This window comes from Hippichthys cyanospilos, chromosome 3 (assembly GCF_059441005.1).
Source record: "Hippichthys cyanospilos isolate Australia breed blue-spotted pipefish chromosome 3, RoL_Hcya_1.0, whole genome shotgun sequence".
NCBI lineage: Eukaryota > Metazoa > Chordata > Actinopteri > Syngnathiformes > Syngnathidae > Hippichthys > Hippichthys cyanospilos.
Genome location: NC_142371.1, coordinates 10,190,741 through 10,208,527, shown reverse-complemented (window position 1 = coordinate 10,208,527; position 17,787 = coordinate 10,190,741). Strand labels below are relative to the sequence as shown.

The 17,787-nt window shown below is 39.5% G+C and overlaps 1 protein-coding gene across 27 annotated transcripts in view; it reads left to right on the top strand.

Moving 5' to 3' along the window:
- rims2a (regulating synaptic membrane exocytosis 2a) overlaps nucleotides 1–17,787 on the top strand; it is a 153,234-nt gene that overhangs the window by 79,429 nt on the left and 56,018 nt on the right. For 15 of the 27 annotated variants that reach the window (XM_088409531.1, XM_088409539.1, XM_088409538.1 and 12 more), the window contains 11 exons: nucleotides 5,627–5,838; nucleotides 7,026–7,145; nucleotides 9,218–9,317; nucleotides 9,421–9,544; nucleotides 11,263–11,309; nucleotides 11,717–11,829; nucleotides 13,700–13,747; nucleotides 16,472–16,602; nucleotides 16,739–16,910; nucleotides 17,167–17,320; nucleotides 17,412–17,435. In XM_088409531.1, the coding sequence (XP_088265657.1) occupies nucleotides 5,627–5,838; nucleotides 7,026–7,145; nucleotides 9,218–9,317; nucleotides 9,421–9,544; nucleotides 11,263–11,309; nucleotides 11,717–11,829; nucleotides 13,700–13,747; nucleotides 16,472–16,602; nucleotides 16,739–16,910; nucleotides 17,167–17,320; nucleotides 17,412–17,435 (1,245 nt within the window). Of the gene's footprint in view, nucleotides 1–5,383; nucleotides 5,452–5,626; nucleotides 5,839–7,025; nucleotides 7,146–9,217; nucleotides 9,318–9,420; nucleotides 9,545–11,262; nucleotides 11,310–11,716; nucleotides 11,830–13,699; nucleotides 13,748–16,471; nucleotides 16,603–16,738; nucleotides 16,911–17,166; nucleotides 17,321–17,411; nucleotides 17,436–17,787 lie in introns of all 27 variants that reach the window. The other 12 variants (XM_088409548.1, XM_088409537.1, XM_088409543.1 and 9 more) reach the window with 5 other exon arrangements.

Sequence of the window (17,787 nt, the reverse complement as noted above, 5' to 3'; positions counted from 1 at the left end):
CGTATTGTGATGGCCAATTTCAAAATAAACACACCACATAATAGATAGCCGTAGCAATGCAATGCAATACACATAGCCGTTCCTCACTGTATTACTGGAGTGGCTAGCTTGAGTCCTCGCAGTTTTTATTGCCATCACATCACAGAACCACCAGGATCAACACAAGCCACCCAAGGTACAAGTCTCTAGCTCAGGGATGTCAAAACAGCGCACGAGGAGGTTTAATCTGGACCACAAGATGATTTTTTGAAGCACTGAAAAAAATTGAATAGAAGAAAACCCATTAGTTCGCTGCCCCGAATAATGTAATTTGCGTTAAAATAGAAATAACAGTTAACAAGCAGGTTGTCCCAAACTGCTGTGAGCTGCAACTAAGACTAGTGCTCGAAAACAGCGGACTCAGTCATCCACAGGCTTCCTCGTGCCGAACAATGAAAGTTAGGCAAAAATTCTTACGTTTGCAAGCGATGCGAAGATCAGCACTGCAACTTACAAACTAACAAGCATTAATGAGCGTATTGTCTTGAGTTGCTGTCAACCGCAACTCAGGCTAGTGCTCAAATAACAACCGACTCAGGGTTTGGGTTAGGGTTTTGATTGGGGCATCCTCCTTCCTCTGGATATTTGTCTTCCATTGTATTTAATTCTTCATTTATTATATGTCTTTATCTTTTATTTGTACTTTTTGACAATATATTTAATGTTGACCCCTGCTATTTGGGGGCTAATTGGGACCAGGCCAGTGTGCCAAACAAAAATCTACATATAATTATCCCTCATTGTTTTTGCCATATATATAACATTATTTTACCTGTCCAGTCCGCTTGAGGATAGATTTTTGTCCATGCAGCCCCTGAGCCAAAATGAGTTTGACACCCCTGCTTTACCATTAGCGCTAGCCGCTAACTATATTCCTAGTGAATTCAGTCGCAGTGTGACATTTCAAACGCAGACAGAAAAATTATCTGTCAATGCATTAAAAGTTAATAACTGCAGGTCAAAATAATGTTGGCCTCATATCAGTCTATAAAAACCGACATATCAAGAATGATGGTTGTGAAAGTACTTTGATATTTTAACTTAATAATAATAAATGTTCCATCTAGTCACTTATGTTCATGATACTTAAACAAATATTTAGGCTTCTTTCTTCCATTCGAGTGGTTTGTATCTTAATGACTATATTAAAGAATAAAGACTAAAACCTGCGTTTATTATATTATTATATATAAATATCCTAACATTTAACCTAACATTTAACAAAAAAAAAGACTGGAACACACTAAAATGAGCCTCCTTTAAACAGGCTTTAAAACACTGAATAAGAATAATATGCAGAGCCAAATTATGCAGCATGCAGTATTTCATTTTCATCAATCACTTAAAGACCTGTGCAGGGCGCTCCGTATGATGTTACGGCCTACTCGTGAAGCTTTGGCTGCCACAAGCCAATGTGCAATAAAGTTTTTTTTAATATTTTTTTTTTCTATTTTGCCCCTGGTGTTTCGTTTTTCAGCTTTTCGTTCTCATTTTCAGTTTCACTCAAAAATGTTCATTTTGGTGCAGCCCTAGTCTCCATGTATTTCTGCCCTATGAAAGAATGGAAATCAAGGTGAAGTCCACCTTGATCCTTAAGATGCTTTGGTTAGTTTCTATTTCTCAGCGATAAAGCCGGTGAAGTTTAATAGGGTAACTAACTCTTTGATATTAGTATGGCTCAGGGGTTTTCTCTCCCTAACACAATTGCTTAAAATGATTAGCTCATCGGCAGGCTCTGCAGGAACTTGAAAATGATCTTAATCATTTGAATCAAGCGTGTTTGGGAGAGAAAACAGGAACACATTCAGGGCACCGGCCCTCAAAGGCAGGAATTGCAGACCTCGGTGTAGATAGTAGTAGTATTTTAAAATGTATACTTGGATCTCTTGCAATTAGTTGTTCTCATTACCACTATCAACTGGGTAACACTGTTTCACACATGCCTCTTTTCTGCACTTCTTGAATTAGAGTAAAACAAGCATCAATAATTAATGATCCAATTAATAGTTTACACTGTTTTTTATTGAGCTGTCAAAGTGATTGAGAGCGTGCTGGTGGTGAACTCCACCACCGCCTGCGCTCTGCCTTCATCCTGATTCAGCGTTTTGTGGTGCCAAGGATCCAGGGCGAACAGGCAGGGCTGGGCGTAGACTGCTGATGCTCACAATTCACTACCATGATGCGTTTTCTCCTCTCTTAAAAACACACACAGTGCCTTGTTGGCGATCAGTGGCCACTTTTGGACTGCCACTGTTAATAAACCTTGAGGAGAGAAAGGAATCCTCCACGGGTCTCTGTATTGACACCTCTGCCCACTTGCTTTAACAGATTTAGATGATAGCCTTGGAAAAATAATATTGGTGATATGTTGTATACTTGACATGTGTGTGTGCAATTAAATATGTCTCCAAATTCAAGTGATATGGTGTGTATGTACAAAGAAATACAAGATGAATACACATAAGGCATGCATTTACAATACCAGAACACATGCAGGAATACCGAGGGAAGCTGGAGCCTATCCCAGCTCACAGACATTCATTCACTTCACATTCACGCCAGTCCTGAGTGGGGACCGAATTAGCCTATACCGAGTTCCGGCAAATGCATTCCTTCTAATTCTCACTTTACACATGTTTACTGATGTTTCATTGACTGTGTATAAGAGCAAATTCTTATAAGTTGGGAAGGTTACGAATATTTTCTCGGGTAAAACACAGAGGTGTAGAGAGTTGAAGTCAGGACTTTGCTTTGGTCAATGTCTTCTACATCTCGATTTTACTTGCTTGATGCACTGGAGAAAACCACTCAAGCCAAGCACCTCATTGGTTAATGAATTGATCAAACGCGTTTGGTCCGTATAGCGCTTTTACAGTAATTATGTGAGTTTCTCATCTCACTTAAAAAACAAAAAAAAGTCTGGCTTCAGGCTAGGGATTGGTTCAATGGAGTTTGTCTACCATGCTAAAATACTCTCTCGTGTTTATACTGCTGACACAAAAGCAGCTGCGGAGGATAATCACTGTTGTCAGCTGTTGTTGGAGGGTCACAAAGGCTAACGCCTGTCCAGGGACACTCAAAAGAGTTATCAAAATGAATAATTCGTTTTCACACAAACTTGTGATGACTGAACGGTTATAATAATGATGATCCTTTTTAACAATTCTGGAAAAGACAAAACATGTCACTTCACAATAAGATTTTATGGATCTTCAGTTTGAAAAAGTAGCTATCCAGTTACCTCTTTCATCAACGACGTCACACTCAAATATAGTAATCTTAGCAATTCTTAAGTGTGTATAAAAAAAGCTGTGTTTTTTTGTTTGTTTTTTAATCATTAATCATTGGAATGCAAGCCACTGTAACATTCCACTCAAACTGGTTCTCAAACGTTTTCTAGGGATATTAAACAGCTGTGTTTTAAAATATTGAATTATTCTCTATTGTAAATATTATATTACTGTGATCTTTGGTTGCAATATGAGACTACCAGTAAGTATTCAATCTTTATAATCAAAATTGTTCTCAAAGTGTTCATCTTTCTGAGCTGCAAAAGCACACACCATAAGAAACTCAAACATTTTTCTATTGGCAGAAGCATTGGAGATTTTATTTTTTTACTTTGGTGAACTGCTGTAATAACTCAGCCCATATATGGGTCTTCCCCTTCAATTAAAAAAGATGTGCTCAGAAGCTCATCTTTCATAGCCGTCCTTTGTGGACTTTAAATTGAGGTTAGTTGAGCCTGAGTATCACAGTAATCTGAAACTCGAGTTGCACACGATAAAAGATCCTTGCATTCTACAACAACAGATCCTACCTTGATGATGAAAAAACAGGAACGTGTGGTAACATTTGCAGATTGTTATTTATAGTTGTATTGATATAGTCTACAGTCGCATAATAGTAAGATCGATGCTATGACTTTCATTGTAAGAATCATTCATAATGATGCCTTTATAATTGTTCTCGGTCACTTGGGTATATTTCTTAGATCGTAAATGAAATGTGCAAAACAGTAAACGCATTTCTTAAAACAATTTGGACAAAACATTATGGTTTTCCGGCACAAGCCCTTGTTTTTTCTCATAATCATTTGTACGTGAGTATGTCATTGTCATCGGAATGACATGTCTTTGTCATTAAGTAGGACAGTCAACCCAACAGTGAAATTACTTAGTTTTCTTGTCAATATAACAATGTACCCTGCGGAGATTTTCAGATTTAAACTGCAGCTAAATTTGGGTAACAGTTATTTTAAATTGTAGGTTACATTTTAGCATATGGATGAAGATTAATTGCAAGTGACTGAGCAATATTCACTTTTCACTTTTATTGGTTTACCCAGCTTACCAGCCAAAAATCCTGTAGCGATGGGTTTTGCGTGACAAATTCTTGTTCGTCTTTGCACCAACTTGAGCAGGTGTTACTTTAACGGTCCTCCGTCATCTTTGCACTTGAACAGCGGCTATCCAAACTTCATAACATGTCACTAGCTTGGCATGCTCCTTTAAGGATCCAAATCTCTTTTTAGTAAATGTACTACAAATTGAGTAAAAAAAAATAAAAATCATTGTTTCATATGCTTTGAGAGTGACTGGTTGGTTTGAGAGTGACTTGCTGTAACACCCCCAAAGGAAGTCAAAAGTCACGACATTTTGTCCTTTTTTGTACTCTTTTGCTACATGCATACTTACACATGCTTACAACGCTTCTTTTTGCATATTATTAGGAAGGTAGAGAATAACACTTAGTTGACAGGTAGAAACTAACCTGAAGTGCTAAAACTGTTAGCTGTTGCAAAAAATGGCATAATAACCACACCTATACAGCAAATAATAAGAGTATAGCGCATACTATTTAGTAGTATATTATAGTATTGAGTATGATTAAAAAAAAAAAAAAACAATTGTATATTCTTTATCGGTTTGATGTAAACATGTTAATTTTCAATGACGACTCATATACACATTTCCACAGCACGATGATGTGGACCGTCACCAAAGGAAAGTAATCAGCATGCACACATTGATTGATGCCTGACTGGGAGTTCAGTACAGTATCTTGTTTCGTGAGGACTTGGGGGATTACCAGCAATCAAACTAGAATAATTTACAATGGACTGTTATTCAAGTCAGTGCTGTGTGCGTTATAACCACAACTGTCATTTTGCTTTTTCCATAGGGACCACATATGGTCTGAGAATTTGTGGAGTATGTGCTCTGGGGTCTTTGCATATTTGAGTCTGTGTGTATGATTGTGTCTTTGTTGTGGTTTGTGGTGTCCTCACTGCTCCCTCTTGCTGTCCTCTCTCATGTGCGTACACCTTCCCCGCGCCTTACAGGAGATTTGGATGGCCATTGGTGGGACCATGCGTCTTGGCATAGCAGCGAGGCCTCCCCAATGTCTTTGGTGAGACATGTGGAGTCCTCTCCCTCCTGCCTCGTAACATCTGTCTCTCTCTCCTTCTCCTGCCTTCATCCCCTGTATTCCAGAGTCTATTGTCATTTCACATTTCCTTTGTTTTATTTACACCTTTGCATGTTGTTTTTTCTGTTTTCTTTCTGTTTTTATCCCACACCTTTAGGGGACAGTCAAAGGGGAAAAAGAAAAACAATTGAGCAGGCATTTATGTCTGAGCCGGCACACACCTTATCTGAGAGGCAAAAGAAAATGGTGCGCTTTGGGGGACACTCATTTGAAGAGGACTTGGCTTGGTGTGAACCGCAAGTTAAAGACTCAGGAGTTGATACGTGCAGTAGCACTACCCTAAACGAGGAGCATAGCCATAGTGAGAAGGTACTGAGACAATCTAGCCTGCATTTTTTTAAAAATCTTTTTATGATCCCCGTCCTTGTTTGCTCTGTGTCACTAAGTGTACGTAAATAGGTGAAATGTCTTTATTGCGTTTGATTTGACGTTGTCTAAAATCTTTTCTTTTACGGTTTTTTTCTTTTCATTTTGGGTTAATTATGGCTGCACCTTGCTTGGTGTGGCTGAAAAAAGTCTTGTAGGGACACCCTCTTTGCTTGCTATTTGTACTTGCTGTTTTGCTCCCCAATAGAAAAAAAAAAAAAAAAAAGAAGACCACACACACCTTACAGTAGTAGTAGTGAAGATGACCACTGACACTGAACTTCTCTGTCATGGCACAAAGGAATGTGTGTCTCTCCTAGTTGCATGCTCGTTTTTCGTATGTTGTGTTGTTGCTCAGTAGCGGCCCTGGTCAGAGCGACAGGCAAACCTTAGGCCGTCCCTCTCACTCTGCTGCCCTCCCCCACAGCAACCAGTCCAGATAAAAACCTTCCCTTGGGCAAATATTCTATCCACTTTTATACAAAAACCTAACTAATTGTCAGCACACCTAAGAGGAAAACCGTTTTGTTTTTTTAAACGTTTTTCTTTTTTCCCTCCACCGCTGCGTCTTTTTTCACCCCATGTGTGTCTCACTGCTTTGTTGTATGCAATATGCTTTTCATCTTTCCTGATCACTGTGTCTCTAATTTGGTTCTTCTTCTGGCAAAGATAACCCTTTTATCCCTTTGCATAGTCTGCTCGCCTTTGAATAACTCCTCTTGAAAAGTTGTAGTAAATGTGTAGAGAATCTTCAGTGTGAAACACTGCCCTCTTTTTCACAAGTTTTATGTGCTGGGTTAGTAATACTGGGGCTGCTTCTGCATGGGGCACAGCATGATGCTCACTCCACCCCTCACTGGCAGGTTCACATAAGCTCTGGAAAAAAACAATACTATTGCAAATTTGTTAGGTCTCATATTTACTATAAAGAATATTGTAAACCGATTAACCAATTATTCATTGTCTAAAGTGGAAAAAATATATATACTGCCTTTAGCGCAGAGCTTGGGTGAACTTTCCCCCTCTAAGTGAGTAAACACTTCCACAACTGCCCCCATTTGCTGAACTTATCTAAAGTGATCACATTCAAGTTTGTAAACACAAGGTGTGTTGTTGCTCTGACCTCCTAGCATCCGGTGACGTGGCAGCCGTCCAAAGACGGGGATCGCCTAATAGGGCGCATTTTGCTCAATAAGAGAATGAAAGATGGGAGTGTGCCTCGAGACTCAGGAGCTCTGCTTGGTCTTAAGGTGAGCTTACGTTCGTAGTGTGTTGATTTATATTGTGCTTTCTTTTTTTGTGATTTTTTTTCTTGGGCTATTTCATCTATATCATTATAACCACATACTTGCTTTCTATTAGTTTTCAGTCAGTATTATTCTTTTTTAAGAGCATTCTTAAAACTGTAGCCACCAAAATTACAACGTTACATACTATCACACTAGCATTTGCATATACACTTAAGTGCCACAGTTTTCCTTTGATAACTAAGATGACTAAATATGGCACGCTTAAAGACCCAAGATCATTGTATTTTTTCCACTTACTACAGTAAAATACATGCTTATTTTCTTATTAAATATGAGTTTTATGGTACCAATATATCTAACCAGGAAGTGAAACACCTCGTTTACGGAAGCCGCCTCTCACCGCGTGGCTGCCTCACCCCCTTCATGATACCTTTTAATCAGGCCGACCATAAAACATCCATCCATCCATCCATCCATCCATCCATCCATCCATCAATCATCTTGACCGCTTATCTTCACGAGGGTCATGGGTCAATTGAGCCTATCCCAGCTGAGTGAATGAGGGAGCCAAAATTGGAATTTTACTGACATTAAAATGCATAAAAATAACAAGTGACCGCGTTCACCAAGAGCCGTTCCACCTATCAAATCGGTCCCTTAGAAAACCACAATTCATAACAACATTTCCACCCGCGGGTGATTTGTTTACTTCTGCTATTGATTGTCTGGCTGTGTGCTCCCAAACACACCTTTTCGCCATTTCCTCATTTTCTACAGTAAAATGTTAGAACTAATATTGCTGTTGCTGTTTACATAGCCAACTTCAAAACCAAAGCAAAACTAAAAGACATGGATAAGCTTGGCCTGTATTTACGCTTGCACAGGTGGCACGAGGGCTTATCATCATCAGACCTCTCACAAGTCATGTTTATCTGTTGGGGTGGGGCCGTTCCTGAGGGCGCAGAATAAGCAAGGAATACTTAGAAATGCATTAATAAAGGGAAAACACTTAGGGGTGTTTAGGGTGATAAATAACATTGTAACATGGTTAAAATCTGTCAAAATCTGAGAAAAAAAAGACATGTGTGCCTATTGCTAAGGAGCCAGAACAGTGCCCTTTAAAATCCTGTATGTATGAATGTTGGCTTTCTTTTCCATTCTTTTCTTTTTAATCTTATAGTCCTAAAAATACTGTACTTTACATCTGTTTACAAATGATTGCCTATTAGCAAAAATACAGTCTTAATAAGGCAAAATCTAGTTAAATTTAATACAGGTTTCTAAGTCCCTTATTTGTGGTGATCCACCTAAAACCTCCGGAGAAGCTTATCAAGTGTGCTTTATATGTGGAAATTTCCTAAAATAGACCTGCCTTATGGTCTGAACAATATGTTTAAGTCCAAGCAAATAGGGAACAGAAATAAAGAGTGAACAAAGAGGAGTAAGAGTAAGATGGTTAACAAAAAATCATTACTGATTGAATGATCCTCCGAAAAATGCTTGTTTGTGTGTACTCGATTCCTTTATGCGTTTCTGTCTCCTCAGCAGCATCAGACACACTGTTGTCCAGCCAGTCAGTCCATCATATAGGCTGCCAGTTTTGCCATCGCTGTCCATCGCTCTCTGTTGTACTCTGCGAGGCTCCCGCTTTGGCCTCAGCCTGTTACATAAAGCCATTTCATTTAGCAGACTTCCCTAAGCTCCTTTGTATGTTGGCATTCAGCCTCCATTAAGCAGGATTTTATTTGTATGATGAGAGTGGAATACGGCATCTTCACTACAGTACAGTTCTAGCCCATAGGCTTGCACTGTAATAGAACCGCAGGTGGGACACACAAGTACTAGTCTGTCGCAAGGGACTAAATGCTCTGGACATTAAAAACCAAACGACATCAAATAAATACTTGTATCAGGGAGTTTCCTTTGACAAAGCCTTTCTGGAGAGTCATACTTGAAAACTGAGTGTAGCAAAAGAGTTACAGCTACACACAAACACAGGTTGTCCTAGAATGTGGCTTAACAGTAAATCAGTGTGTTTGTGCGATTACATTCACCTCTCTTCTTCACCACAGGTGGTCGGAGGCAAGATGACAGAATCTGGTAGACTTTGTGCTTTTATCACTAAAGTGAGAAAAGGAAGTCTAGCGGATACTGTAGGGCACCTCAGACCAGGTATTCAGACAACCCAAACAGTTACACTATATTCAACATAATTCTGTGCTGACTTGTGGAACAAGAGAACTCCTGAGTTTAATCAAATGTGGCAATTTTACAGGTGACCAGGTGCTGGAATGGAATGGAAAGCTTTTACAAGGAGCTACATTTAAAGAAGTTTACAATATAATTTTAGAATCCAAGCCTGAACCACAAGTGGAGCTGGTGGTCTCACGGCCCATCGGGTGAGAACTCACAAATCTTGTTCAATGTGTATGTTTGTGCTTGGATAGTTTGTGCAAGCTTTTATATTTTTCACATCCAACATAGGCCACAGCTAGAGGTGGTTCTCCATGTTTATGTCCATGGAATCCCGGGGTAACTAGCCAGTGTTGAGATATTTCCCCCAGTTTAGTAGATACTGCACTATTGTGCACTGAAACCAATGACGAATCGTATTTGTATTGTAGTCACTCGCTCTCTCTTTCTCTGGGCTATGACTCCAAGTATGGTCTCCCTGTGGCACCGTAGTGAGCTTGCAGCACTCACGTAACATCAGTAAACGGCAAGTCTTAATTCTAAACAATGCGGCTTTCAGTGTACTGTCTACTTGCACACTGTTGTCGCGTTATTCAAGCCTCTGTCCTCAAAAAGGTTCATAATCCATAAGTTATGGTTTGCATGGTTTGTGACAAGGTAAATGATCTTATTCATACCCTCCCAAGAATGCTACGCAGCCCCATCAGCCAGTCCAAGCCACATCGGTGAACAAACAAATCTCCTTAGAATAGGAAGCCATGAGACGCGCATGCTTAGCTTTATGAAAGGCGAGGAGAAAACTATTACAGAGCCGTTGTTGCTGCAGTTTGTCTCACCACCTGGCAAGAGGGCGAGTCGCTATTGCTTTTCCACTATCTTGCTTGTTAGTCACTTGCACGACATACACATGCTCTTTTCATACTTCTTTGGCCCAGTATCAAAGGCACTAAATTTAAGTATGCGTTAAGTCACAGCACATTTTGGAGCCACTTTTCAGGGAAAAAAAACAACAGCATTTGTTCAGGCTCGGTTCTCAAGGATACTCAAATGCACGAACTGAAGCATGTGACGTAACACATCAGTGATTTCTGTCTGGCATGTGTAGCTGCATACCAGTTATGTGCATCCCTGTATATAGGTCATCTATATTACCATATTACACATTCTGGTGTGCACAGTCAACTGCCTCATTGTAGTATGAATAATAGCAAGGTGGAGGTAATTTATGATGTCAAAAAGTTTAGTCAGAATGGCATTTCCATCAGTGATGGTCCATGCGTTTCACATTTACACCTTCAGTGGTGTCCGACTCGAATATATATACCTCAGAAACACAAGAACAGGCACGCTTTAACAAGACTGTACACTAAATTACAAATATCAATTTAAAATTAAACAACATTATATCATTTATTTACCATTAATTTAACTTGCAGAGGGAGAGAAGTATATTGTGGGACAGCAGGCTGCATTGGGGCAAGTCATTCACACAGCATGTGTATGTGGACTTTGCATTTGAATGACAACCAATTCAGGGCCTATTTTCATAGATCAGCTGGGATAGGCACTATCAAGGCAGCAACCCTAGTGAGGATAAACGGCGATAGAAAATGGATGGATATATTTAAACATATTATTTATGAGAGGTGATCTATACCAAGTGTTCTTACCTCATTTTCATTCTCTCTGGTTTTGACTATCAAGCCTCATATGAGAACGTACACACACGCACACAACAGCAGTTTTAAAATAAGTCAATTTCTCTGTCTGCCCTGGTTTTTGCTGCTAAGCGGTCTGCTGTACGAATGAAGACTAATGTTTTACTTAAGGTCATTAAAGCAGAGCACATTCAGCATTAGCTTATTGATTCACTTGACCTCCTCCTTTTCTTTTACACTCACACTTTCTATTCTCTCTCCTGCAGAGATATTCCAAGGATACCAGACAGCACACATGCACAACTGGAATCAAGTGAGTCCTTAACATTTAACATGCCTTATCCATTACATAATCCCACTATGTCTAACTGAAGTATAACATATGCCAAAACTTTACAGTATGGATATTCTATGAGGGCTTTCTAAATTTCTTACACTTATTTGTAATAATGATGTTTAAGACACTTACATAATGCAGTAAGTGGTAGTATACAGGATACTACTAGTATTTTCGCTATTGTTTTTAAGCTATATCCACACGTTAATCATACTCACAACATTTTATCACATATAGCATAAGCATGTTACTTTTGAGCCATTCCCAAACCCTTCACAAGGACATCTTTCTGAACTATACAAAATCTGCAAGAAAACAATCTGCCCACGCACACACACAAGTGGACTGTATTTCTTAAATGGTTGCCTCATGTCGTCTTTTAGGTTCGAGTTCTTTTGAGTCCCAAAAGATGGATCGCCCGTCCATTTCTGTCACCTCCCCAATGAGTCCAAACATGCTGAGGGATGCTCCCCAGTACTTGTCAGGACAGCTTTCAGTAAGTGACCTTACACTACTATATGGACTATCAGAAATCTTTAGTGATAAATGGCCCTGTCAGTTATAAAGAAAGGAACTTGAGCCACATCCAACTGATATTTTTTTTCTCCTTTTTATAATTTTAATGCACACTTTGACAAGACTCGAAAATGGTGTGTGACTTTGTTAAGGCAAATTGTCACAGACTCACGTCTATTTTGTTGACCTTTTTACCTACCCAATTCCTGATTGTCAGTGATACGATGTGTCCATTTTCTTGTTAAAAAACCTGGAATGAATGGGTTAAATACTCACACTGAAATATACCGTATTTCTCCGTGTACAGGTCAAGTTTTTCCTCCTCATTTTCAAACCCCATATGAGGGGGGTCGATTTATACCTGCATAACTCACTTTTCTCCACATAACTGTATTTGAATAACATTAATTTAAATGTGAAATAAGTAATATCATGTTTACAAGGCTTAAAAATGACTGATATGATATGATAATAAATATATATATATATATATATATATATATATATATATATATATATATATATAAAAATCATCTTCGCCCTGGCGCATGCGCGCCTCATTCTGTTTCAAGCGTGTAGAGATGCTTATTATTCTAACTTCACTTCCATGGTGATGGCCTTTCTTTTCTAAAGAACCACCACAAAGTGTATTCATCCACTGTGCGCTAGAAACTAGTTAGCAATTGAAACATCGTAAGTCAAGACCGTCGTAACCACATCCGTTTTATTGCGTTTGCATTTTTGTTTTGTTTTGTTTTGTTGTTATTATGGATGGATACATACATACAGACTTTGACCTATTATGAAAAGGACAAGTGGCTTGACTTGTCCGTTCAAGACAAATATGTGAGAGCAGTGACACGCGTGGATTTCAGCAGGCGTTTGGAGAAACACAGCAAGGAGACACCAATCCACGCTCTGTTCTCACCTCAGTCGTCACTTGGCTAAAGGAGGTTTCAGCAATGCATTTCTGGAAACCTCAATTTCAAACAAATTGCATGGGTTCAAAAATGACTACCCCTAAAAGACGTCATGGATTTCAATTGGAAGACCTATTTGGTGTGTGCTGTTCATATTCAGCTGTGTCAAAATAATAAAACATTGAAACTTCAAATAGTTAAATTGTTGCAAAATTAGTTTCAGCATTTGCGTCTACACATGCGTACATTGCCTCGCACTTGTGTCGTTTTTGCCTGACCCCCTCCCTCCTTAACTGCAAAGGTACGGTAGATACGCTGAAGAAATGCATCTAATGTATCTAAAAGTACCGTAATCATTTTTAAGTACCGTAATCATTTTAATCATTTTTACTAACACACACCATGTGTTTTAATTGGGCCGCCATGATAATGTGTAAGCAATAGGGGTAGACCTACAATTCGTGGTAAAATTAACCCAAATTAAAATTAAACAAAGGGGGGGGGGGGGGGGGGGGGGGGGTCGACTTGTACACGAGAAATAAGGTAACCGGAACTAAACGTATAAACAGCATGTGGGGTTTACAAGAAATATGTTTGTGTATGTGTTGTATAGGTGTGTGCATGCATGTGTGTACAGTTTCAGGCTATGAAATTTGGGGGTATAAGATCAATTAGTATTCCTACAATATTATTAAGTGTAATGCAAAATGACACAAGGTGCCAGAAATGACGCTAAAATGAACATCTTTAGCATCTGATGAGGTAAAAAAAGACAAATTATTTTTGGAGAAAAATAAAAGCTACAAATTACAATATGAAAGGAATAGAGCCCTTAAAGCGGACACATTCTTGGGTCAATTGTGAGTTGATGTTTTGTGGAATTTTGTTTTTATTGCATTTCCTTTGTTGTTGTTAATTTTGCTTATCCAGAGCCAAAGCCTTAGTAGAAGAACACCGCCTATTCCCCCTAGGGTCCAGGTAATGGGCCCTGTCTGAAGGGCACCCTCTATTTGGTCTTTGCTCTTTGACTGTTGACTGGCCTTTTTCTGTTTCCATATTTGAGAAATGCATTTCCAGGGAAACTAATGCTTCGTGTTTCCCTGTCAGTGCAGTGCCTTGGTTTACATTCTTCTATATGATTTCTTGCTATCACCATTTTGATTCGCGTTATGATGTATTGCTCATTTTAACCCATTCATATCAGTTTGCCTAGGCAGTGCATGCCCAACTAATCAACATCAGAAAGAAAATGTTTCCATTGCCTTCTTCAATTTGCTGATATGAAACTGTTTTTTACTACGTAGAGTATGAGATCTTGGCATCCACAGTACCATGGGTACCATTGTAAAGTAACCCCACCTTTATATAAACCTCCATAAACCCACACTCACTCATTCAAACATACATCTCCTGAAATACATGCCCTTCCTTCCCGTGTGTCCTAGTGATGCAGCAGTGTGAATTCTTATTGATTTTTGATAATTGAGTTTTGTGTCAAGTTTTTGTGGTGGCATTTTGCAGCGAAAATGTTGAACAATTAGTTTTATAGCCAATCATTTACCTTTCAGATAAAAGTTTACAATGATATTGCACAGTTAAAACAAAACTAAAACAGATATGCAGCCTGTCTTTTACGACAAACTCTCTGCCATTTTTGCAAAATTCTACAACCATGCGGCATGGGGAGGGGCGAAGAAATGCGGGGACTGATGGGGTCGAGGCTCAAAAGGATGTTTTAATCAAAAACTGAGACAGGATGGGAAGGGACAAAAACTAGTACAAAGTTACAAAAAAAAACTCTCAAAACGGGAACAACTCACAGGAAGGTGGGGGCTACACATGGAGGATGAAGATCACGAACCAAGCAACAGCAAAGCGGCTAGGGCAAGACAGCCTGGAAGTAACATTAGCAATGACCCGACAACTGGTAAGACAAAACAGGGGGTTTAAATACACTGAGACTAATTAGGGGACACACTCAACAGCTGGAAGGGAACACGCGGTAGGCGAACCGGATTGGCTACCGTGCAAGGGCAGGAACACAACAGGCAACAGGTGGACAAAATGAACAAACGAGACAGGGAGGAGAGGCAGACAAGGGGGAAACAAATATGAACTTAAAGGCAAATAAACCAAAAACTCTGTAAACTAAACCCCAGGCAGAACGTGACAAATCGACAGCTGTTTTGAACACGGAACTTGTTGACAGAATATTGGGCCTTGTGCGTGTATGGTTTTTATTATATTAGCTCCTTAATTGGGGAAAACTCCAAGCGGGAGTTCATTTGTGATTTTGTAAAATCTATAAATTTATGTTGATGATAGCAGTTTTATATAGGGCCTTATCAGGCACTTACCGTAATTCCCCAAATATAAGATGTACTCCTCCCCCCCAAAAAAATGAAGATCAAAACTATGGGTGCATCCTCCAAATGGTAACTTAAAGATTAGTTTTTTTTTTTTTTTTTACACCATTTGAGGAGTATTCATCCCTCAGCCACATGAGTTGAGTTTTGAGGCACAGAGGTAGATTTTTATGTCAGCCGTATTCTTACATAAGATGAAACTGGGTGTCAAATAGCACAGTATTTAATTCAGCCTGTTACATTCTTTTGTAGAGCCACAGGGACACTATAGTTTGTTGACACCTTGTGTTTTGACCCTTATCGTTTATTGAGTTTAATTATGTTTTTGATACATGTTCCTCAAAAGTACATGATCAAATCGTGTTGATTGACAATATTGCAATATGTTTGTAAATGTATGTGGAACAAGCTCTTTGGTCTTGGATTCCCGTTTATTTTCACATTTTCTCAACAACCTTGTCTTGGCTACATTCTTTTACAATACTGCATGGATAGCTGGTAGTTTTACTTGCTGTTGCAAACCCTCTTCATGATCATATTCTTGAGGAAGTATGGGCAAAACTTAGAAGATGTCTTTTTTCATCTCATCCAATTGCTTTAAGGCCACTGTTAGAGTTTTACCTCTTCTAAGTGTCTGCCTTTGGAGTCCATACTTCCTTTTTTACCAGCTTTGATTAATCTTGCAAGAGCATGATTGATTTGTCAATATCAGTGCCCTTTGTCCAATATTGCAGACATTATTTCAGATGACATCATCACTGCTAGATGGCATTATTTCCCTTGAGCACATGCTGGCAATGTTAGAGCATCTTTCTTGTCGTATTTCACTTCAGCTTTGATTAAGTGCAATCAGGATGAATTACTGCTAATTTCTTTACGTAATATTTATTCATCTGTATAAGACAAACACTGCAGGATGAATGATTGGCCCAGATTTAAACAGACACATTAGTAGACACCTTTACATAGAAGTTGATCATACAAAGGTATGCAAACAACGGTTTAGTTTAATGCAGTTGCATACCCTTTTGTTTACAGGGGGACCTCATAAATTACAAAGAGAAGAATAAAGTTCATAAAGATCTCGTTCGCTTAATCCCATCCACTGATCATATGTTCTAATCAAGTACTTTGAAGCATGCGACTTTATCAGATATTCGTGCTGAATATTTACAGGAGAGGACCCCATATTGTAGCAAAAAACTGTACTACATAAAGGAAAAAAATAGCTCGACAAGATTTCGTAGAGGCCTGGTGAAGTTGTCTTCTCTAACATTTTCACAACTTCTTAATCAGATTGCTGTGACTGAATCATGTGTCTGTTCTGCTCTTGCAGGTCAAACTGTGGTACGACAAAGTCGGCCATCAACTAATAGTCACCATACTGGGAGCCAAAGACCTGCCCCCCAGGGAAGACGGTCGACCCAGGAATCCTTATGTGAAAATCTACTTCCTCCCTGATAGAAGGTGCACGTTAGGGGCTGTTTTGATTTGATGTTGATGTTGCTCATGACATCTGCTGACTTGTTTATTGTCATGCAGTCTTTGTGGTTCTTTCATGTTTGACTACAAATAAACTCGTTTAAATTTTTTGTTACGCCAGTGATAAAAGCAAGAGGAGAACAAAAACAGTCAAGAAATCCTTGGAGCCAAAATGGAACCAGACCTTTATGTATTCCCCGGTTCATCGGAGGGAGTTTCGGGAGCGCATGTTGGAGATCACTTTGTGGGATCAAGCCAGAGTGAGGGAAGAAGAGAGTGAATTCTTGGGAGAGGTAAAAAAAGACAGAGGCATCCCGCCAATGCATACAAACTTGGACCATACTTTTAAGTCTCGTGTGTGATGATGCTGTATATAGCATGCACTGTATCTTCCTCATTCTGCTGTGCACTTTCACCCTCTTTGTGTTGACAATGCAAATGTGTAATCCAAAGGTGAATGCTCCAAGTGAAAAGCTGTAGCTTTGGTCAATATGAATTGCTTGGTGAATTGACAGTCTGTAACCCGACTTTGGCTTTTGACATGGGTAGATACTCATTGAACTGGAGACAGCTCTTCTGGATGACGAGCCTCACTGGTACAAGCTACAGACCCATGACGTGTCCTCCATCCCGCTCCCGCGAGCTTCCCCGAACACACAACGTAGGCAGCTTCACGGAGAAAGCCCAACACGGCGGCTCCAGAGTAAGTGCAGACTCTTCCCCACACTTGTCATAAAGTTCCTATCAGCATATACTGTATGTCGGCATCACCCATACTACTTTTGGTTTTGCAGACAAAGGCTCATATTCGTACTCAGGTAAAGGTCCTTCACTCATAGGTAGCACCTTTCGAGAGTGCATTTGAATGTCTATCCTCTTGAATGATGCATTGCGTGGCCTGATTCTGTACCTCACATTTATGAAGGGTTCATGTGTCTGCTCCCTCACATTTCAAAATGGTCATTACACCACTTTTGAAATCTACACGTTAGAAATAGCCCCTTCCCCCAACCGGATCGTCCCCTCCTGTTGAATATCCAACAGTCCCACCCTGCAATCCAAAACAATTGCACTCTGTCTTAATGTTGTGCTGTAAAAATGCCATAAAACCCCAACTTGTTCTTCCTGACTGATAGACGTCAACCATTTGCTTTTCCTTTGTGATACTGC